Genomic DNA, 24,596 nt, shown 5'->3' with positions numbered 1-24,596 from the left:
GAGAGCAAAAAAGAGGAAAGAAGGAAGAGAGGAAAAAAGAGGAAGGGAGAGAAAGAGGGAGAGAGAAATAGAGCGAAAGGGAGGAAGAGAGAGAATTTTTTTGTCCAAACTTTTTATAGCGCCCCCCCTCCCTCAATGTGCCCCATGGTTTTGTAAATGTAAAAAATGTGCCGCGGCTCAAAAAAGGTTGAAAATCACTGCTCTAGTAAATTCTCCAAACGGTCATGAACATGGCCAGCCTATCTGAGAGGGAATGCCTTTTTGTTATCGTTAAGTCTATTCTTTCACTTGTCTTCATAGTTTCAAGATTCCAGCTCCTGATATGAAGCAATATGTTTTCTGAAAGACTGAGCATACTAAGGCCCAGGTGGCAGTTGCTGGATTCCTGATGTAGTTTTGTTCCCACACAGTGGGCAGAAGACCTTGCAGAAAGCCTAACAGTAGAGCTGTTGAGACCTGTAAATATGCTGCTAACGGGTCCTTTTCTTCTCACTCAACATGCGTTGATGCAAGTGGGAAGATTAGAACTGCAACATGAAAGGCCATGCAATAGTTCTCCCTGATTTCCATTGGTTTGCTGCTGAATTGAAAGGTTGTTTTGTTCACAAAACTGCACGCTTTGTTCATTCATTTAATATACTGCACTACAAAACCAAAATAACTCTGTATCTTATATATTTGAGATCTGGGGCTGCTCAAACGTTTTAAATCAAAGTGTCAGGCCGAAGCCATTTTAGTTGGGGGTTTTGGCCTGCCACACTTTATATTATTTTAATATGTATTGTTTACTGTGGGAAGTTGGGAGGGAGAATTGCATGAGGGCTGTCTGTATGTAGCCATAACAAATTTGGTCAAGATAGTCAAGGTCATCCTTTGTCCTCACACTCCTGCACCTGCATGGAAAGAGCTGGGTGGATTCTGCCAAGTTGGTAGTTGAAGATTGGTCAATAGGGATGTAGGGACAAGGGCTTGAACTTTCAACTGGGTGAAGAAACTCAGATTTTTCAGATTCGGGTTTCTCCCATATGTGCCAATATGGCTCTATTAATAAATTAGAACTTTGAGAAATACTTTGCCTCGGACTCTGGTTTACTTTTGGATGCTATTTGGAACCCTGAAACAAATTATTGCAGTTACACTGTATGAATGCACACCAACAATCTCTACCATCTCTTTCTTTCTCTCTCTGTCACACACACACACTCACTCATTCACTCATACATATAAAAGTTGTCCATCTATCTTTTTTATAACAGAAAAGGAATTGTACGATCAGAAATGTCTTACTTGTAAATGACATTTCCTTACTTACATCAAGAACTGAAGAGGGACACTGCAGCAAGAATTGTGTATGTGCAGAAGTGGAAGTGTGAAAACACCCCTTCAGAAGATAAAAGATAAAGGTGATAGAGAATACTATGCTACATGGAATAGATTCTATCAATGGTTAGAAACACATGGTAGAAGTTGGAATGCGAAAGAATCATGTTAGGTGGACATGGAAAGAGATACTATGTATGTATTATAATGTACGTATTAGAATGATAGATAAGTTGAATAGGATGGTCAGAAATAACTATAATACTGGCACTGTTTAAAATAGTATGTTCTGTTGGGATCTCTGGTAGAATCCTCCCAAAAATTCACAGGTACAAAATTCAGACACACACATGTTTGAAAATTCAAAACAATGTTCTTTATAACGAAAGTTCAAATAAACCTAGCACTCTTTTTGTATAGCAAAGAACACTGGTCTCCAAACAAACTGGTAATTGGTACAAGTCCCTTATCAGTTCTGAGATACTTACCTTGCAGCTGTGAGGCAATTCACAGTCCTTCTTCTTTCACGAATTGAAACACACTTTGCTCTGGTTTAGTTTCAAAGCGGGGGAAAATCAACACACCAAGGTCAAAGTCAGCAAGGCAGGCACAAAACACAACAATCAGATAATCCTCCACAATGGCCAAACCCACAGGCTGCTATTTATAGCAGCCTCACTAATTATCACAGCCCCACCCAACCACGGGTGGCCTCATTTTCTTTGATAATAATCTTTCAGTTGTTGCTGCCTATGCATCACTCTCCGAATGCGTGGCTGTATCATTAACTCTTGTTCCGAATCCAAGGAGGAGCTAGATAATTGATCTCCTTCTGAGCTGTCTGCCACACTCTCCTCCTCCCTGTCACTCATGTCTTCTTGGCCAGAGGAGCCTTCATCAGCAGATTCCACCGGGACCAAAACAGGCCTGCGGCATGTGGATGTCTCCCCCACATCCACAGTCCTTGGGGCAGGAGCTGGGACGGAGCTAACCACAACATAGTATATATGTTATTTTGTTTTTACCATTGTTTCATGGCAAATGGAATGCCAGCACAATTACACTGTATTCAATATACCTATATATAAACAATAAAAACATATTTTTTTAAAAAGTACTGACATGGGACATATTGAAAAACCATCTTATATTTTAGAAGAATGCCCAATAGCGGTTTTATATGACAAAAAACAAAACAGTTTCCAGGGAAACTGCAACCTGTAGCAAAACAGCCCAAGAAATTTAGGAAGGAAATGGCACACAGAGTGAGAAAGAACATTAATTGTATAAATTAGGGAGTGTGTCCTGTGGTTTATGAGTGAATCAGATGTTGCATTATTTAGAAATATCTTCCGATAGATTGACTTTAGAATTGCCGACTTACTCAGTGCACTTCCCCATCACTCAACGATTTTGATTCTATAGTAAATCTGTACAGTACACGATTCATATCGAAGTTATATTATTTACATTATCCCATCTTTAAGTTCATCTAGAAGTTACTTCAAGAGGACAATCTCCTGATCAACAGCTACTATGACTGAGGCTGGCTTACTCTGCTATACATCTCTCTGATTGATTCTCAGACAAAAAAAGAAAAATTGATTCCCAGAGAAAACTAGGAGCATTTTCATTTAATATTTGAAAAATACTCCACTGCATTTCTGTGAAAAACCACTAGAGAAACACCAAGTATTGCCATTATCTAGCCAACAGCCACCCCTTGTTTTCACTCTTAACAATTACATTGCTATTTGCATCTGTGTATGTTTTTATTTCATAATCCATTACATTATGGCTAGGTGGAACATGTTGTAAGAGAGACATTTACTGAACTGAGCACAAACCCCATAAATTCTATCACAGTGTTGTGGCCTACTAGCAACCAGTGCAGCTGGTAGCTGATTCCGACAGTGAAGAACCTGATGTGGTGATGCACCAGCGGCCTATGTAGCAGGCACCCGAATGAGACAGTGAGGAGGCTGGAGAGGACTCAGTGCCAGAGACAGAGATTCAGCCAGGGCTTCAGAACCTCCAGAAACTCCCATCAGTGACGAGGAAGAAGAGGAGGAGCCTATTCTCAATGCACGGGCACGCAGGGCTGCCAAAAGGCAGGAATGGTTCCTCACGTGGAAATCTCCTCAGGAATAACACTTAGGGATCCCTTGAAAGGGACTGTGGAAATTTGGAAAAAATGGCAAGGGAAATTAGGATTATACAAATCAAAATTGTCATTGTTATATGTAATAAATAGAGATAATGAAACAAATTTAAATAGGGTTATAGGAGAGTTGAAGGGAAATGGGATAACTAGGATAGAACAGTTATACGAGGATGGGAGGGCAAGTAGAAATAGAACGGTGGCTGGATAAGGGAAGATGGTTACAAATAAATGCAATATGCAAATATTTGAATGAAAGAGGGAGTAAAGAAACACTACTTAGGAAGGCGATAGAGTTAGATAAAATAATAAGAGAAAAAAGTGATGGCACCAAGGTACAAGCAAGTAATATATATAAAATGTTATTGGAGGCAGACGGATGTGTGATCCAAGGATTGATTAAATGGTGGCAAAGTGAATTACAAGTAGATTTACAAGAGATGAAGAATATAGTGGAGAATATAGGGAAAATTAAGATTAGGGAAATGAGAATGAAAATACTACATAAGTGGTATCACACACCCGCTCAACTTGCATACTTTCAGCAGAATGTTAAGAATACTGGTTGGCACGGGTGTCAAGATAAGGGGGTGTTTATGCATATGTTTTGGGAATGTCCGGTAGTGCAGAACTTTTGGAAAGAAGTGCAAGTGGACACTAATAGGATGTTAAACATATGATGGACAATTACAAAGGAAATGGCAGTACTAGTCAAAAGGAACAAGATGGGAGAATTTAGAGAAATAAAAGGAGCAGTGATAGAAAGTGCTAAGGCGGTAATAGTCCTTGGCTGGAAGGATGTGACAAAATGGACAATACAAAATTGGTATCGGTACATGGTGGATCATATTCAGTTTGAGATCATGGATAAGAGGATGAACTCAGCCAATGAAACTAATCTGCGGGAACTGATGGAATGATGGGACAAGGTAAGAGGATATGAGGTCAATAAAATTTGAGACCAAGCTATAAAGAATAAATTAGAATTACTATATAATATGTAAATAGATATATTGCTCTTGAATTAAATTGGTATATAGGAAATATGCCCCTATTTTGGTGGAGGGGCATGAATGTTTTCTGGTGGCAGGCACTTTGAACACTGAGCACATTGTTATATTTTGTGTGCACGTTTCATTGATATATCGGTTTTATAAAAATCAATTAAAAATTAAATTTAAAAAAATAAACAACAACAAAAAAGGAATAATGCTTGGGGCTAATTGGCCATTCCCCTAGCCTAGAGATGATGATGTTGACAATTTGCAGGAAACAACTTCATTCATATTCCTTTGTGTCTTCACTCCAGAAACGTCTGATTGGTTCTTGTTCTCTTTCTTGGCATTTTTCCTGAAAATTGCTTCTGGGCATTTTGCCAACCATTGTACGATTGCTGTTATCTACAAGACTGTTTACCCAGCATTGAGCTATTATTATATGGACTCGTGCTGGCTGTTAATGAAATTGAATTAACAGCCGGTGTTCAGAAAAGACTGTTTTAAACTATATTTGTGTTTGATGAGTACTAAGAAAGCTTATTAATAGTCCTTAATTAGTAAACTAAGGTGTGTACAGACTTTGTGTGTGCTGTATTCTTTGTGGTCCACAGCTGGGGCAGAAAACACCGTACAATCAACATAAGTGCAGATATATAAATATTCCTCATGCACATCACCAAGTATTTGATCAATTATAATAGCAAAGCATCAACTGATATTTGTAGTTTAGAGTTGAAATTAGAGGCTCTTGGTGGTCTCATAGCTTGGCTGTTTTCTTGCAGATGTTTCATTAACCAAGCTAGGTAACACCATCAGTGCTGAGCATGAATCCCAGCGACAGATTAGGTCCCACCAAGTTGGCCTTCTCCGGGTCCCGTTGACTAAGCAATGCCGTCTGGCAGGACCCAGGGGAAGAGCCTTCTCTGTGGCAGTCCTGGCCCTCTGGAATCAACTCCCCCCAGAGATCAGGACTGCCCCTTCTTGCCTTTCGTAAGCCTTTCATAAGCTCCTGAAAACCCACCTATGTTGCCAGGTTTGGTGGAATTAATATACCCCTCAACTATTATGATTTATGTATGGTTTATGTGGGTTGTATGATTGCTTTTTATTATAAGGGTTTAAAATACTGTTTTTAATATTGGATTTGTACTCTGTATATTGCATGTTGTGAGCTGCTATGCGTCTTCGGAGAGGGACGGCATACAAATCTAATAAATAAAATAAAATAAATAAATGATGATGAATTGTCTGTAAGAGAACTACCAGGCTCAGAGAACTCCAAGGACCTCTCAAAGAATCAACTCTAAGCTGAGGACATGCCATGGTAGAGACTACTGGAAGAGAGACAATTTCCCTATCATGTCCTCTAAATGTACAGTTAAGTGAGCAAGACATTTGTCGTGATATAGCTAAAAATCTGTGGCTTGTTTCACCTGATTTTGATAAATGTGGATTGGGTTTTGGCTTCCTTCATTCAGAAGAAAAACCTAAGAAGGAAATCATAAGTCAACAACAAACGAAGAATAACTCCCTTCTCTGGCTTCTTTTAACAGATTATTTCATATCATTCTTACCTGCAGATCTGAATACCCAGCAGTCATAAATAGCTGAATTGACCATTAATTCTAAGATTAGATGCATATGACATCACCTAGTCAGTGGAACTTAATTCAGAGTTTTCTGAATTTCTGAAATATATCTTTCCTTAACCTTTGGCCCAGATGTGCAAATTTATTGCACACACTCAGCCCAAGATGCTTCACTTTGGGATATAGACACAGGCTGTGCTGAATTAAATTGCGCTGCTGATTTAGGGAAGGAAAAATAGAGATATTACTTCTGGTGCTTGGGAGGAAAAGCTGAATTGAACCTGCTGGGGACAAAATAGGGCCATTTCAACTCACTGTCCAGAATCATTCTTTGTCATGGCAACATTTAGGTGTCCTGCTTTTTAAATGATCTTTTTATCAGGAACGCTAGCTGGGAATAGAATATATTCTAGAGATAGAGCTTGTTCTTTAACAAAGATTTTATCTTTGTGACCTGCACAATGTTTAGAGGTTCTAATAAAACTCCTTCTTTTATTCCTAGAAATGGAGGGGAGGCAGAAAATCAAATGTTCTTGCTACCGCTGATAGTTAAAGTGTTCTAAAAACAGATTCCTCAAAGACTTTCGAAGCAAACTTGGAAAAATAACAGGATCTGGGAAAAAAATGAGGGGAAGCCCTTTTCAATTAAATTGTCCAATTTTTGAAAAGGGAGTTCAGAGTGTCAGCTAGGAAGAAATGACATAAAGTATTTCGTTTTATTTTGGAACGCCAGGACGCTGTCTCAAAGCAACAGCAAAAGGCTGAACATTTGTGATCAACAACAAGAAGCAACCCTGATTTTTTTCAGTTGCGTAAGTGAAGTTCTTTTCCTGAGAGACCAGAAATATGTTCCTCTGACATTTTTCTTCACTTGCCTCGTTCAAAACTGATTCACAAGGCCCACATTTGAAGTAGCAGCCTTCCCACACTGAAATGCTTGACTCCTGGGGATTAATAGAAGGTCTTGTAAAAGCCCCCTGAATTGTCACCTTATCAGGGAGGGGTTCCACCCACACACACACAACTGCAGTTCTTACATTAATTCATTAAGACAGGATACTGTAAACATCCCCCTCACATCCCAACATTGTATATATGCTAAGTTGAGGGAATAGGTTGAACCTTGTGGAGGCCAATCCCAACACCACTGAATAAGCTCTTTCGTGGAGAAGATATCTGAGTAGGTACTCGAGAAATAAAATGAACAGAACAGAATAGAACCTTGGAGGCTGAGGCAGGGAACCTGAGAAATGGTTGTCCAATCTCTTCTTAAAAACTCTCATGTTGGAGAACCCACAACCCACAGTTTTCGGGAGACTCTTACCATAGAACCAGGCAGAACACCAGTGCTATGTAGGATGGTAAATTGATATGACTGGAGGCTGCGAAGAAGGAATAAATTGAAATGATGCCATAGCAAATCTTTTTCTGAATTTTAGGGACTGGTTTCAAACCCAAGAATCAAAAAGGAAATGTTCAGGGATTAAACAATGGGTAATAACCGTATTCTGAAAGCTCTATAGAACAAATGGCCAGATATTCCCCTACTGAGGGACAGGAACAGTTTGAAGTTTTTCCCCTGAGAATCCAGAAGGAAAAGCAAGTTGACCTTCTATGCCAGGGATCTCCAACCTTGGCAACTTTAAGAGTTGTGGATTTCAATTCCCAGGTTGGAGACCCCTGCTCTATGCAGCAGGGCCACAGACTAGAAACATAGAAACATAGAAGTCTGACGGCAGAAAAAGACCTCCTGGTCCATCTAGTCTGCCCTTATACTATTTTCTGTATTTTATCTTAGGATGGATATATGTTTATCCCAGGCATGTTTAAATTCAGTTACTGTGGATTTATCCACCACGTCTGCTGGAAGTTTGTTCCAAGGATCCACTACTCTTTCAGTAAAATAATATTTTCTCACGTTGCTTTTGATCTTTCCCCCAACTAACCTCAGATTGTGTCCCCTTGTTCTTGTGTTCACTTTCCTATTAAAAACACTTCCCTCCTGAACCTTATTTAACCCTTTAACATATTTAAATGTTTCGATCATGTCCCCCCTTTTCCTTCTGTCCTCCATACTATACAGATTGAGTTCATTAAGTCTTTCCTGATACGTTTTATGCTTAAGACCTTCCACCATTCTTGTAGCCCGTCTTTGTACCCGTTCAATTTTGTCAATATCTTTTTGTAGGTGAGGCCTCCAGAACTGAACACAGTATTCCAAATGTGGTCTCACCAGCACTCTATATAGCGGGATCATAATCTTCCTCTTCCTTATTATACCTCTAGATATGCAGCCAAGCATCCTACTTGCTTTCCCTACTGCCTGAGTGCACTGTTCACCCATTTTGAGACTGTCAGAAATCACTACCCCTAAATCCTTTTCTTCTGAAGTTTTTGCTAATAGCTGAAGAAGTTGGGATTGAAAGCATAAGGTCAACATATGTTAACCATCTTCACCTTTTAAAAGCAGCAGCAATCTTAAATGCAAGTTCCAGCCTGAAATTCTGAAGTACTGTTGTCCCCTGGCTGATGGTTTGGTACAGCAGTGTAAATACCTTTATTAATAATATATAACAGTGATAATTAAGAATGAGATATTCCAGCCATGCCAGCTAATTATATACCATTTATCAAAGTTCATCTTGAAATCATCTTTAGCTTTACGTAATAAGAGAGACATAGCTTACATTATTAATACGGAGACACACAATATGGGTCAGTACTAATTTGGTCTTTGTTTCTTTTAGCCACTTAAAAACAGATCAATGGTCCAATTTATCCAGGGATGGATTGTCTTCTGCCCGGTCATTGCAATCTCTTCCTTCACGCCTAGTGTAAATATGTGTTTAAATATGAAGAAAGATGTCATATTTTGTGTCAGGTTCCTCAGATTCTGAGCCTAAAGCAGTGATGGTGAAACTTTTTCCCCTCAGGTGCTGAAAGAGAATGCGTGCGTGCTATCACGCATGAATGAGTGCCCACACCTATAATCCAATGCCTGGGGAGGGCAAAAACAGCTTCCCCCACCCCTGGAGGCCCTCTGGAGGCTTAAAACGGACTGTTTCCCATCTTCTGGTGGACCCAGTAGGCTCATGTTTTGCCCTCCTCAGGCTCCAAAGGCTTCCCTGAAGCCGAAGGAGGGCAAAAACGCCCTTCTCGGTTTCCCCGGAGGCTCACTGGAAGCCAAAGACGCCCTCCCAGAGCCTCTGTGTGAGCCAAAAATCAGCTGGCCAGCACACACATGCATGTTGGAGCTGAGCTAGGGCAATGTCTTGCGTGCCAGCAGATATGGCTCCGTGCCTCCTGTGGCACCCGTGCCATAGGTTCGCCATCACTGGCCTAAAGGATTTGACCAAACAATTTGCCAATCTCAGAAACCAGGAGTCAATCACCCCATTTTATAGATTAGATTAGATTAGATTAGATTTATTCAATTTGTATGCCGCCCCTCTCTGGAGACTCGGAGCAGCTCACAACACAAAACATGGTACAAATCCAACAATAAAAAGCAATTTAAAACCCTGAGTATAAAAAACAATCATACATCTCACACAAACCTTGCATAAAATGGGAAACGGCCCGGGGGAGTCAATTTCCCCATGCCTGATGGCAGAGGTGGGTTTTGAGGAATTTGCGAAAGGTAAGGAGGGTGGGGGCAATCCTAATCTCTGGGGGGAGCTGGTTCCAGAGGGTGGGGGCTGCCACAGAGAAGGCTCTTCCCCTGGGTCCCGCCAGATGACATTGTTTCATTGACGGGACCCGGAGAAGGCCAACTCTGTGGGACGTAACCGGCCGCTGGGATTCGTGCGGCAGAAGGCGGTCTCGGAGATATTCTGGTCCGATGCCATGAAGGGCTTTATAGGTCATAACCAACACTTTGAATTGTGACTGGAAACTGATCGGCAACCAATGCAGACTGTGGAGTGTTGGTGTGACATGGGCATACCTGGGGAAGCCCATGATTGCTCTCACAGCTGCATTCTGCATGATCTAAAGTTTCCGAACATTCTTCAAATTAGATTATTGTATATGCATAGATTATTATATATGCATTGGTAGTTTTAAAGTCAAACTGAGGTGATCTCCTTTGTTCCTCCATGACAATGCACATAACTGAGCTTTTCTTGCATCTGGCATATTTAAGAACATTGCTAGTGATGGGCTCTTTGTTGGAAACATGTCACCATTTCTCTATCCTTGCTTCCTGCTCTGCTCTAAGAATAAGAGCAACGATTTTGATGGCTTAACTCCATCCAGGTGATTTTCTTCACTCTCTACATCTGAGAGCCCCTCTGTAAGGGAGATGGGCAATTAAGAAGTTTCCTAGGTAGATAGGAATGGATGGATGATAGATAGATAGATAGATAGATAGATAGATAGAGATAGATAGATAGATAGATAGATAGATAGATAGATAGATAGATAGGGAGAGAGAGACAGAGAGACAGAGACAGAGAGACAGAGACAGAGAGAGAGAGACAGAGACAGAGACAGAGACAGACAGACAAGACAAGACAAGACAAGACCCGTCTGACCGAATTCCTGGACCATGTCTGCTTCTTTGTTGTGACCATAATCCACTTCCTTGAAACTGTCAAGGACTATTTTGTTACAGGTTCCTTTTGTATTGTCCAGTTGTGTCTTAACCTCAAACAACTTATACAAGTTTGAACTTGTATAATCAAACTCATGGAACAAATGGTCAAAGCAGGTATTACGGACACACTACTATGTATAAGAACTAGTAATCAACACTCCACGGCCTGCATTGGCTGCCGATCGGTTTCCGGTCACAATTCAAAGTATTGGTAATGACCTTTAAAGCCCTACATGGCATTGGGCCAGAATACATCCGGAATCGCCTTCTACCGCACGAATCCCAGCGGCCGATAAGGTCCCACAGAGTTGGCCTTCTCCGGGTCCCGTCGACCAAACAATGTCATTTGGCGGGCCCCAGGGGAAGAGCCTTCTCTGTGGCGGCCCCGGCCCTCTGGAATCAACTCCCCCCAGAGATTAGAACGGCCCCCACCCTCCTTGTCTTTCGCAAATTACTCAAGACCCACCTTTTTCTCCAGGCATGGGGGAGTTAGGATATTCCTTCCCCTAGGCCATTACAAGTTATGCATGGTATGTTTGTGTGTATGTTTGGTTTTTATAATAAGGGTTTTTAGTTGTTTTATTAAATTGGATTGTTATATGTTGTTTTTATCATTGTTGTTAGCCGCCCCGAGTCTGCAGAGAGGGGTGGCATACAAATCAAATCAATAAATCAATAAACAAACAAACAAATAAATGTATTCAAACAAGCAAGGTAATTTATTGGTGCTAGTATTAGATAAAGTTTTCTACATAATAGAAATTGTTTTAACAGAAATAAGGAATTTCTTAAAAAAGTAACCCAGGGAATTCAAAACTGAAAAGTCAAAATCTTCCATCCACTCCAAATTCCTGTACTACCGATTTCTGAATGGCTTGATGGATATTGGTTATTTCCTTCTGAGTCAGGGTCTTTTCCAAGTGCCGGTAAGTGATCTGGTAACAATGGCTGACCCTTTGTGTCCTAGGGAAAAGACAACAACAAAAAAGAATCAGTTGCTGGTATAAACTTGTACAAAGTTATACATATTTTCAATGAGAAAATAAAACGTTTCTTTTTTCTTCTTGGTTTTTCTTGGCGTTTAGTTATATTTTTCAAGTTTTCCAATACAGTGGAAATAATAATATAAATGACACGAGGGTTAACTGGAAAGTAAGATTACAAGGTTTTTTTAAAAGTGCAAAGAATGAAGATATTGTAAATAAAGGTTACATGGATTGCAGCATAATGATTACATTATTTTTCCACATAATCACCATTCAGTTCAATACATTTTGTCATCCGTAGGACGAGTTTTTTGATGTCTGTGTCATAGAAGTCTCCCACCGCCTTTTTCAGCCAGTTCGTCACTTCTATTTTCACCTTGCCGTTGTTGGAAAAGTGTTTTCCACCAAGGTGTTCCTTCAATTGAAATTCCGTACCCATTTTATCATGTGCTGTCTTGACATTACATCCTTTCCATAAACGATTTCGCGATTAATCACAGCAGCGTTCATGCCCTTAGCATTCAGGTAGCGTATTACAGCGTGCACTTCGCACTTGGCGGGAAACTGAATGAGGATGTTCATCTCTAACCTTCACCACCATGCCAGTCGATGATCTACTGATCACTGGCAATGCTTGTTTGTTTCCACTGGCTTCCCACTACACAATAGTAAAACCAACTCTCCCCGTGAACATTCTCTGTGAGAGCTATGTGCCTTGTAACCTTACTTTCTGGATTACCCTCGTAATATTAATAATAATAACAATAACAACAATTTTATTTATTTATTTATTTGTTTGTTTGTTTGTTTGTTTGTTTATTTGTTTATTGGATTTGTATGCCGCCCCTCTCTGTAGACTCAGGGTGGCTAACAACAGTAACAAAAAACAGCATGTAAATCCAATAGTAAAACAACTAAAAAACCCTTATTGTAAAACCAAACATCCATACATCCATACAAACATACCATACATGAATTGTAAAGGCCTAGGGGGAAAGATAATAATAATAATAATAATAATAATAATAATAATAATAATAATAATAATAATAATAACAACAACAACAACAACAACAACAATAACAACAAGGTTTGTCCATGTTACACCAACACTCCGCAGTCTGCATTGGTTTAGGTTTAGGTTTATTGGATTTATATGCCGCCCCTCTCCGCAAACTCGGGGCGGCATATAAATCTGATTGGTTGCCAATCAGTTTCCGGTCACAATTCAAAGTGTTGGTTATGAACTTTAAAGCCCTTCATGGCACCGGACCAGAATATCTACGAGACCACCTTCTGCTGCACAAATCCCAGCGGCCGGTTAAGTCCCACAGAGTTGGCCTTCTCTGGGTCCCGTCGACTAAACAATGTCGGCTGGCGGGACCCAGGGGAAAAGCCTTCTCTGTGGCAGCCCCAACCCTCTGGAACCAGCTCCCCCCAGAGATTAGGATTGCCCCCACCCTCCTTTTGTAAACTGCTTAAAACCCACCTCTGCCATCAGGCATGGGGGAACTGAGATATCTCCCCTTGCCTATGTAGTTTTATGTATGGTATGTTGTATGTATGTTTTTTAAATAATGGGGTTTTTAGACTTTTAATGTTAGATTTATTATTATAGACTTCTAATATTAGATTTGCCATTGTATATTGTTTTATCACTGTTGTGAGCCGCCCCGAGTCTGCGGAGAGGGGCGGCATACAAATCTAATAAATAATAATGATGATGATGATGAACATGATGATAATGATTATTATTATAATGATAACATTTTATTGGTTGCCCATCTTACCACAGGGAAACTCTGGGCAAGCTGTAGCTCCTATATAGCTTATACATCACAAGTGAAACCTCAGGGCCACATACTACTTTTTTGTCCAATGTGCCCCCTTCCATGTGCTAAAGCAGGGCTCATCGACTTTTTTGGTTTTGTAGGCTGGTGGCGGCAGTTTTGGTGGCGTCGTGGGAGGGAATGTTTAGTGCATGCAACCTAAATCCTGTGCATGTGCAAATGAAGTTTTGCACGCTTGCCCGCTGCTTCATTGACCCAGTAGTGCGCCACTGTTATAGAGAACATAGTAGTAATGCTGCTAATGTTTGAAATTTTTAAGAACTTGGGCTGCAATTCTGTTAGATCAACAGATGCAATGATTAGCAGGAAATGAGGAAAATACATTTTTTGTATCCAATCTGTACCTTCCTACAACTCATCTGGTATGCAATTACATACCTCATGCTCCTTTCATTAGTCTTTAATTGAACTTCAGATCACAGCATTCTAAGCAATAGCTTTCTGAAATGAAAGACTAAATACAATGCAATGCTGCATAAGGCAGGCAGGAAAAAAAACAGAGGGATATTGATGGATTCAGATGCCACGGGGAACACCGCTTCTAAGCAAAATCAACAATGGACAAATAAAAATAGGCAAGACCATGGATTTATTTTTAATCTATGTAATTTGGCAGGAAAGCAAAGAAGAGCAATCCAGGAAGAAGGGTTCAGAATATTAAAGCAATTGTCCTACTTAGCTGGCCTTTCTTTGCAAAATTATAATTGCCTGGAGTGGGGAAGAATAATATTTCCTCCTTTTGCATCTAATCAGCTGGACGTGGAAAGCAGAGCTAGTTTTATGCATTCAACACAGTGCCTCTCCGTTCATCTTAGAACATAGAACACCATCCGAGTTGGAAGGGACCTTGATGATCTTCTAGCCCAACAGGACTCTGTACTAAAGCCATAATTATTCTCATCTTCCCATTACTATCTCCTTATCTTCTTTTGACTACAACTTTGTTGCTTGTATCTTATGATTTATATTGTTTACTTAGTGTACTAGTATGATTTATGTTGATTGCTTATTTAGTATTCGTGAGTACCACTAAATGTTGTATCTAATGTTTTATGATGGATGTATTTTTACAATGACTATGATAATGATCTATCACTATTGTTGTATGTACATTGAGAGCTTATTTATTTATTTATTTATTTATTTATTTATTGATTGATTGATTGAATGGATTTGTATGCTGCCCCTCTCCGGAGACTCGGGGCGGCTAACAGCAATAACAAGACAGCGTACAATAATAATCCAATACTAAAAACGATTAAAAACCCATTAATATAAAAACCAAACATACATACAGACATACCATGCATGAAATTGTAAAGGCCTAGGGGGAAAGAGTATCTAAATTCCCCCATGCCTGGCGGCAGAGGTGAGTTTTAAGTAGCTTACGAAAGGCAAGGAGGGTGGGGGCAATTCTAATTTCTGGGGGGAGTTGGTTCCAGAGGGCCGGGGCCACCCTGGGTCCTGCCAAGCGGCATTGTTTATGCACCGGAGACAAATTCCTTGTGTGTCTAATCACACTTGGCCAATAAAGAATTCTATTCTCTTAAGTTCACAGAATGACACCCTAGAACAGAGGTCCCCAACCTTTTTTGCACCAGGGACCGGCTTTAAGCTAGACCAGTTTTCCATGGCCCGGTGGGGGGGGGGGGGGGGGGCTTTGGTCATATGGGGGTGGGGTTATGGAGGGGTGGCCACTTTCGGGGTTAAATTCCTCTCCCCACCCTCTCCGCACCTCCGAAGGGAGCAGGGCAGCGTTGCTGGGCTGGCCAATTCTGGGCAGGGGGCGAATTCCTCCCGGGGGGGTGGAGGTGTGGATGTGTGCGTGCGCCCGGAAGGCGTCCGAACTTTGCCCGACGGAGCTCTGCAAACACGAGGCAGGGAGGGAGGGAGGCCGTTGCCCGGCCAGCGGGCACCAAACAGGGCAGGGCTCCATGGGAGGGGAGGGGGCACCTCGCGGCTGGGGGCTGCCTGGCTTTGTGATTTTGGCTGGGGGGGGGTTTAGGAAGGTCCTACTTCTCCCCCCCCCCAGCCAAAAATTCAAAGCCTATCTGCTGGATACGGGCGATGAGTGGGACAGAGCGGCGCGGAAGCCTCTTGCAGCAGCTGCCACAGCCACCGGCTTCGGCGCCGCTCGTCCCGCTCATCGCCCGTATCCAGCAGATAGGCTTTGAGTTTTTGGCTGGGGGGGGGAGAAGTAGGACCTTCCTAACTCCCCCCCAGCCAAAATCACAAAGCCAGGCAGCCCCCAGCCGCCAAAGGAGCCTCCTGATTCTCCCCGCCCTGCCCGACGCCCCACCCTGTCCTGCATAATGTCCTCTGCCGGGAGGGCAGCGGCGCCGCGGACCGGCTGGAAAACCCCAACGGCCCGGTCCCGGTCCACGGACCGGCGGTTGGGGACCTCTGCCCTAGAATACTATAGTCTCTTCACTATGCAGGTAGTTGTCAAGTTACATCCATCCATTCATTCAACAACTGTTCAAAATTACAGTGTTACTGAAAAAAACAGATGTACAATCAGTCATTTTGTAACCACCACAGAATCCCAGTAGCCAAGTGATCAACATTTTGATGCTTGGTGACTAGCTCACATTTCTAGCTATTGCAATATTCCTGCAATCACAGGAAGTTGTTTGGGTCTCAGGAACTGTTACCATTATTGCATCCAGCCTAATGTTTAGTCCATCCTGACCTTGCTGGCTGAGGAAGTGGGGGAGACAGTGGCCAAGAAATGGCTCTTTTCCTGACCTATTCAAGGGTACCCCTCTGGGCTGAACCTTTTCCACTCCTTCGGTTAAAGAGATTTTTAGGTTATTGAAGGTGGCGACAGCAAAATACGGTGGCTTCTTCATACCCGCCATGTAGTATGAGATGGTCAAAAGGCCAGAGAGTGGGTAGCGATAGGGGGTGAAGGAGTTGAAATGGAAGCAGTTTGTGCAATGCTGAGGTGTGAGGTCCTTGCCTTATGACTGAATAGTCCTCACTTAATGACCACAATGGGGACTGTCGTGACTGCTAAGTGGCACGGTCACGTGAATTTTTGCTTGCTGACTTCTTCACAGACAGGCTGGTCCAAATTAGGCCATAATCTGAGGACTACAGGTAGATGGAGGTATGTTAAATTGTATATTAGATAAAGCTGAATTTGAGAAGGACACTGTCAGGGTTTCTTCACTAAATTAGCCATGGTGGCTGGGCTTCCTGTGTAATTTTGCAACAACCCGAAGATTACAAATCTTGCAAATATGATCAAAGGTTCAATACATTTCCCTAATTAGTCACAAGATCAGCCAGAACTAATAGCAAAGAACAAAGATGCATTTTGCTGCAAAATATTTCAACGATACCATAAAAACTAATCAATTAATAAACCTTTATGGATTGCAATCCACTTCAGTAGTTGTGGTAGATATTTTCCTGTGAGAGGACTACACTCAGTTTTGATTTTGTGTGGCTGTGGAGAATAAAACAGGAATAGTAAAATAAGAGAAACAGAGAAAATTACAATCTAGGTGGTGGTGCAGATAATGAAAATTATCTGTGGGTAGCAGCCATTCTGACTTTGTCCCTGTGGTGGTGAGTTCCTTAAACACTAACCTGTATTTTTTTATATTGCTCGTATCAGAAAGATACAGAATTGCAATTAATAATACCCCATCTACTCAAGATTTTCAGGCCACTCGCATTCTTTTATTTACATTACCTATCATTTACCAAATTTTTGGTGTATAAGACGCACCTTTTTCCTCCCTAAAATAGGCTGATAATTAGGGTGCGTTTTATACTCTGAATGTAGCTTTCTCTTCCCCCTCCCCAGCCCTAACTAGCTGCTAACGATCTACCCAGCTCTCACCCTGCAGGCTCTTTAATTGTTTCTCTCTGTGAAGAATGTTTTCCAAGCCCTAAGTCTTTGCAGTTTTTTTTTTTCATTACTCTAACTTGCTCTGAGTAAGTTTCTTTCTAGCCCTAACCAGGTGCTAACGATGCCAGCTCTTACCGGCTTACAAGCTCTTTCAATTGTTACTCTCTGCAAAGAATGCATTCCAAACCTTGTCTTTGTAGGGTTTTTTTTCTTCCATTCTTTATTTGCTCCAAGTGTTTCTTTCCACCCCTAACCAGGTGCTAACAATGTTCCCAGCTTTTACCGTCTTGCAAGCTCTTTCATTGTTACTCTCTGCCAAGAACGTATTCCAAACCCTGTCTTTGAAGGTTTTTTTTTCATTGCTTTACTTGCTCCAGATATTTCTTTCCAGCCCTAACCAGATGCTATTAATGTACCCAAGCGCTTTCATTGTTACTCTCTGCAAAGAATGTTTTCCAAGCCCTTTGCAGGTTTTTTTTTTCCATTACTCTAACTTGCTCTGAGTAAGTTTCTTTCAGCCCTAACCAGGTGCTAATGATGTTCCCAGCTTTCACGGGCTTGCAAGCTCTTTCATTGTTACTCTATGAAGAATGTATTCCAAACCCTGTCTTTGTAGGGTTTTTTTCATTTTTTTACTTGCTCCGAATGTCTCTTTCCAGCCCTAACCAGGTGCTAACAATGTTCCCAGCTCTTACCCGCTTGCAAGCTCTTTCACTGTTACTCTCTGCAAAGAAGAATGTTTTCCAAGCCTTAAGTCTTTCCAGGGTTCTTTCCATTGCTCTATGTGCTCATACTGTTTCTTTCCAGGTGATAATGATGTTCCCAGCTCTTACTGGTTTGCAAGCTCTTTCATTGTTACTTTCACAGAATAAAAAAATAAATAAGCCCTTAACCAGAGGATAAAATAATGTGTTTAAACTGACCAGACTAAGGATGCCAGCCAGATGAATACCTGGTAAGCAGATTCCTTTTCCTATTTTCCTCACCAAAAACTAAGGTGCGTCTTATATTCCGGTGCATCTTATACTCCGAAAAATACGGTATTTACATTACCTTAATCAAGTCAATGTGATCTTATTTTTCTTCAGGTGACTAAGCTTTGCTTTTTGCTATCCACAAAATATATTACACCTTGGCATAACTGTTTTATCATTACCGGTATTGGTTTTACTGTGATTTTTGGTTGCTGTCTCAAACTTTTTTCCCTTTTCTGTTTTTGAGTCAGATTACAAGGACTGTAATAAAGTTATCTTGTCTTGTCTCGGGACAAGGTTCATTTTAAAGCTGACAATGACAGCTCTTGGCTCTACGCCCAAATGTGACAAGATGACCAAGGTTCATGTAATGTTCCACAATCAATGAAAATATCATGTAAAGCAAAATTCTAACAGACAGCACATCGCTACAATGATGTAATTTATTCTTATTGATATTCAGCAGTTTTAGAGGAAAGAAATAGGGTGAAATAATATGCAATAAGACTTAGAAAGCACGAGCATCTCTGTGGGAACAAGGGGTTTGTGTTCTAGCACTGAACTTGTGAATTTAACTGATGCCTGATATACATAATTATACAGAAAATACATGAAAGCGCTCATAAATGGGCCTTGTAAATATGGATATATGACCTGCAATTTGAGTCCCAGAGCCCCACCTCCAACATTCCAACAAATGGCCCTGGATTAACATGAAAGAAGATCACTGAAGTCATTCACCCCATGAATGGGTGCTACTCGCGCCCTTTTGGAGGTAACAATTCAAGGCACTGATCTAGCAGAGAATAAAAATGACCCCCAAAGCATGCATCCTTTAGAGCAGGGGCGTCAAACTCGTGTTGCCATTGCATCGCAACCTGATGTATCGCAACTCCCCCCTCTTCGCTAAACCGGGCATGGGCGTGGCCAATGTGTGACACATCCAACTGACACCCCTGCTCTAGAGTGATTTAAAGAAAAAAGTCTGTATATGACTTTCCTGTATCTCATGTGTTCTGAGAAAATAGATGTAAGATATTGAGCAGCATAGACAATTCTGAAGATGTAATGCCAAAATGCTACAAAACTTTTATGTATCACGCACCCTGTCTCCTATCAATCTAAAATATGCATTTGATTGAAAAACAGCAAAAAATTTCTTCTAGAAAGACTTCACAGGCGAATCAATTTTTCTCGTTCCCTTTTGATCATCCACTGCAAGGTTAAAATCTTGAAGTTATAAAGTTCTTACAAACCTGTTTAATTTTAACCATCTGGGTAAAGGGTTTTAATTGGAAATTGTCCTAAATTTGTTACTCTTTGATCTGGTTGAGGTTTTTGGGTGCTGCTTTAAATTTTTATGCTGCCTGATTTTCAAAAAACCCATATATGTTTGCTTGATGTTTCTGAGCATTTAAATCTGTTGAATGTTGAATAATCAATAAAATTGGTTATATATTAATTACATTATACTTCTTCCACACTATGTTTAAAAAAAAAGAAAAAAAGAAAGAAATATTTGAACAAATCTGCAATAAAACTCTAACCACATCCAATTTTCCTAAAAAGTATTATCATAATCTTAATATTACCCTCAGATGGAATTGCAGACAAAAGCTATGACAAATTTGTCACTTTGCTAAATTTTCAGTTCCTTATATTCTAGAGAAAATATGTTTAACTTGGTAGATCCATTCTTAGCAAGTCTAGTACAACAATGCAGCCATCTGCTGGTCTTGGTCACTGAGGCTTTTCATGTGAAATATTTCTTGAAAAAGCAGGAATTCACAGACATACAGTTGCAGTCTTTCATCAACCCAAAGAGAGAAATGAAATAAAATCACATAATTGTTCTAATTAATTCTGATATTGTGCAAGAAGCACACTTCTTCACTTTACCATATCCATCATCTTATGGTTAGCTGGGACAAGTTGAAAAGGAAGAGTAATGGAAATCACTTTAGAACAGGGGTGTCAAACTCATAGCCCGCAGGTCAGATGGATCACGTGCTGGCCACGCCCACCCCATTTTAGCGAAGGGGGGGGAAAGTAATGATACGTCAGATGAGGTCACACCGCTAGTTTTACACCCCTGCTTTTGAACGTCAAATTTAGCTCCAAAATAATAGTATTTGGTATTGGGATAGAAAATTCTGCTACCATTTTCTTTACAACAGAATATATAACTGGACTACTTTGGAGATAAATTGGATGTGTCAACAGCTGAAATTATGTCCAGATTACTTCCAGGCTTGTGAGATATGGTCTTCCTCTCCGAACTTTTTCAGGGGCATCCCACCTATTTGGGAAAAAAATGCCTGAAATACACACCTATCCATTTTAATCTGTTGAAGCTAGAAGAAGTAATTGCCTTATAATATTTATTTATTTATTTATTTGATCTGTATGCCGCCCCTCTCCATAGACTCGGGGCGGCAAACAACAGTAATAAAAAACATCGTGTAAATCCAATACTAAAAACAACTAAAAAAGTCTTATTATAAAACTAAACATCCATACAAACAAACAAACATACCATGCATAAATTGTAAAGACCTAGGGGGAAAGAATATCTCAATCCCCCCATGCCTGACGACAGAGGTGGGTTTTAATGAGCTTACGAAAGGCAAGGAGGGTGGGGGCAATTCTAATCTCTGGGGAGAGTTGATTCCAGAGGACCGGGGCCGCCACAGAGAAGGCTTTTTCCCTGGGCCCCGCCAAGCGACATTGTTTTGTTGACGGGACCCGGAGAAGGCCCACTCTGTGGGACCTAACCGGTCACTGGGATTCGTGTGGCAGAAGACGGTTTCGTAGATACCCTGGTCCGGTGCCATGAAGGGTTTTATATATTTATATTAACCAATTTTATCATGTTATATATGTCTCATTTGAACAGATTCAGAAAATAGTCAACTAGATGGTACAATTCCAAGGAAACATCAGTATGTTTAACAGTGCCTTACCTATATTTAACTATGTAAGGTCTATTCTAATCACTTAAGAGTGATTAGAATAGAATAGAATAGAATAGAACAGAACAGAATACTTTATTGGCCAAGTGTGATTGGATTCAGAATGAATTTGTCTTGTGGTGCATATTAAAGGAGAAAGCTCTCCTTTTGAGAGCCACTGAAGGAATCCTTCTGCTGCCTCTATCAATGCCTTCCCATTTGCATGAGATAAAATTAAAAAGCACCCATCAAATCTCCCTGATCCCATCAATTTGAAGCTTGTGTCAGAACATGTGTGTCGCACTGACATTTTTTTGGGGGGAAAAAGAGGGATTGTAGGAAGTTAGCACCCACCCTTCTAGAAAAATGAAATGGCGAACAGTGATGGTGAACCTATGGTGCAGGTGCCACAGGTGGCATGTGGAGCCATATCTGCTGGCTCGCAAGCCACTGTCCTAGCTCAGCTCCAACATGCATGTGTGTGCCGGCCAGCTGATTTTGGCTCGCACAGAGACTCTGGGAGGGCATTTTTGGCTTCCAGAGAGCCTCCAGGAGGATGGGGGAGGGCATTTTTACCCTCTCTCTGCTCCAGGGAAGCCTTTGGAGCAAGGTGAGGGCAAATCCCGAGCCTACTGGGCCCACCAGAAGTTGGGAAACAGGACGTTTCTGGCCTCCAGAGGGCCTCCGTGGGGATGGGGGAAGCGGATTTCGCCATCCCCAGGCATTGAATTATGGGTGTGGGTACTTGCGCATGTGTGATAGCGCGTGCACACTCTCTTTCGGCATGTGAGGGAAAAAGGTTCGCCATCACTGTCCTAGAAAATATTTTAAAAGGCAGAGCCTTATATAGAATATCTCTTAGGCATGTTTCTGGAGATATTCTATACAAGGTTCTACCTTTTAAAATATTTCCTAGGATATTCATTTTTCTCTTTTCTCTTTCATGCTCTTAGGCAAGGAAAAAAGACTCACTCTTAGTAGCTCTTACCTTTGTCAATGTGCCCATCAAGGAATGGCCCAGCTCACTCATTCTCTCCCCCCCACACACTTTGTTAATAGCAGGACCAATCTATTCTACATAACAAAATATTTACCTCTAATAGAATAGATAGAATAGAATTCTTTATTGGCCAAGTGTGATTGGAAATACAAGGAATTTGTCTTTGGTGGACATGCTCTCTAATACAGCCATATTAGGAATTGCCCAAAGCCCTTTCATTACACCATCACCTAGCAAGGCTCAGCCAAAATTGAACTAAAAAAAAACAACCCTCAAAGTTGCTCCTGCAAGGCACCATGAGAGTGTGACAGCCAATCGGTGCATTTCTTGGGTAGAAGAAGGAGGGCCCCAGAGTGGGACCCAAGAGAGCATAAAACGAGGAACTTCTCCGCAATTTGCTCCTTTTTTCTCTTCTATCCAACACCTGGAAGCATGTGATCCACCTTTTCTGTTCAGGAACTCATGCCATGTGCTCCTGTCCTCCATTAAACCTTCTTTCCAAGCAACTTCCGTGAATCCAGTGTCTTTTTCCTCACTTGGAACTGAACCAGTGATGGGCTTCTACGGGTACGGTTCCTTTCTGGGCTCTGGGTATGTTTTTCCTATCACAGTAAATGAGGTTGAATGTGTATAATTTTAGGAGAGCTGTGCGTGTATGTGTGTGCATATACATACACATACAGTTTATATAGTAGATAATGTATATTTTTGTATGTCTGTGTATAATATGTATGTACACAAATGGCATATATATATATATGTGATGTTCCTTCAATACACCAGGGTGATTCGACACAAAAATATGTAACCCTTCCCTGGTACAGAGCTGAAGGGATTGAATACTGTAGCCTAGAGGTTAATTCTCTGCCTTACAAGGCAAAGGTTGCATGTTCAAGTCCCAATGAGGGTATGGCTAGCTGATGAGGCCAAAATAAGGCCGAAATAGATCTATCCTGGTCTCCCTTAATTTTCAAATTCAGCAAAAAAACCATGTGACATGTATATATATAATTAAATAGTATATTATGGATGTTCAGTAATAGTAAACAGATAGGGAAATTGTATCTCCTTGAGGCAAGAAGAGGCTAGGCACCCTAACCCTAACCCAAACCCTTGACGTGAGTGACATCAAGTAGGCCACCTTTAAGTCAGTCACATGATCGTCAAGCCACTCTCAACTGGTCATATGCCCAGCAAGCCACACCCACAAAATAAGCCACGCCCACAGTGTAGTAGTATTTTTTTTTTAAAGCCCTTCACTGAAATGAACCCAGAGGAATATTACTTCCAACAAGTTGATTATGCATTCTTTGTAATAAAAAGCAAGGTATAAATTATTTTAAATAAATAATTATAAAAATAGTACAATGGTGAGAGCCTATGAGAGCTCATTGTATATTGTGAAGAGTATAATAGTGACTCCTATGCATGACCCAGTGTTTAAAGGACTGAACTGCAACTGGATAGAACACGTTCACATCCAACTCCATTGTAGAATGTCAATGGGTGTTATTCTACAAGTCATTTCTCATAGAGTTGTTGTTAAGGAAGTAAAATGAAATATTTAAAAATATATATTTTTAAATAACGTTACCTAGTTCGGTAATGAAACATCTGCAAGAAAACAAGCCAGCTCAGAGAGCACCAAGGACCTCACAGTTCAACCGTGAGCTACACACATTTTTCTTCTTCCAATATTAAAAAAGAAGGAAAGATCTGTGTATAAGCTGTCTTGAGGTTTTATACATAAATCAAGCCAGAGAGTCATAAATCAATCCTGCAAGGCAAAGTACCTCTGTGCGAACAATTACTAGGCATACTCAGTTACAGATGAGTCTGCAAATTTCGGGATCTGATGGAACTAAAGTGGAATTAATTTTGCCAAAAGCAAAAATAATAGCAATGGGGTTAATTAGGATTAACATTTTATTAGGAATTCATTTTAAAATAATGACACTGGGTTTTACATTGAAACATAGGAGGAATTAAAATAAATGCTGAATGTAATACTGTTCTATTACTAATGATTCAAATCAAAAAAATTATAAATATTTATCTGAAAGTCTCTCCCCCATCCCCATGGTCCATTACATGTTAACACTAAAGGATACTAGTGTATTATTAAAATAAGACTAATGTCAGATTTAAAAAATGTATTCCATTAATGAATGAATAAGAGGCTGTAAAAAAGAATTTAAGATAAATTTCCTTTCCTTCATGGAAGCAGGTATATTAGACAGCATACAGAAAAGTTCCCATTAAAATTTCATTAATCATTTCATTAATATTCTGGAAAACAAAGCGTCCG

At 40.7% G+C, this 24,596-nt stretch overlaps 1 protein-coding gene across 7 annotated transcripts in view; it reads right to left on the bottom strand.

The window, feature by feature from the left end:
* Positions 1-11,361: 11,361 nt before the first annotated feature.
* Positions 11,362-24,596, bottom strand: part of FARS2 (phenylalanyl-tRNA synthetase 2, mitochondrial) — a 288,657-nt gene continuing 275,422 nt past the window's right edge. For 6 of the 7 annotated variants that reach the window (XM_070747191.1, XM_070747193.1, XM_070747189.1 and 3 more), the window contains one exon: positions 11,362-11,628. In XM_070747191.1, the coding sequence (XP_070603292.1) occupies positions 11,476-11,628 (153 nt within the window). In that variant the 3' untranslated portion in view covers positions 11,362-11,475. Of the gene's footprint in view, positions 11,629-16,872; positions 16,956-24,596 lie in introns of those variants that run through there. The other variant, XM_070747194.1, reaches the window with a different exon arrangement.

The sequence above is a fragment of the Erythrolamprus reginae genome, chromosome 3, assembly GCF_031021105.1.
Source record: "Erythrolamprus reginae isolate rEryReg1 chromosome 3, rEryReg1.hap1, whole genome shotgun sequence".
NCBI classification, from domain to species: domain Eukaryota; kingdom Metazoa; phylum Chordata; class Lepidosauria; order Squamata; family Dipsadidae; genus Erythrolamprus; species Erythrolamprus reginae.
The sequence above is the reverse complement of the archived record's forward strand: the minus strand, read 5'-3'. Positions and strand labels throughout refer to the sequence as shown.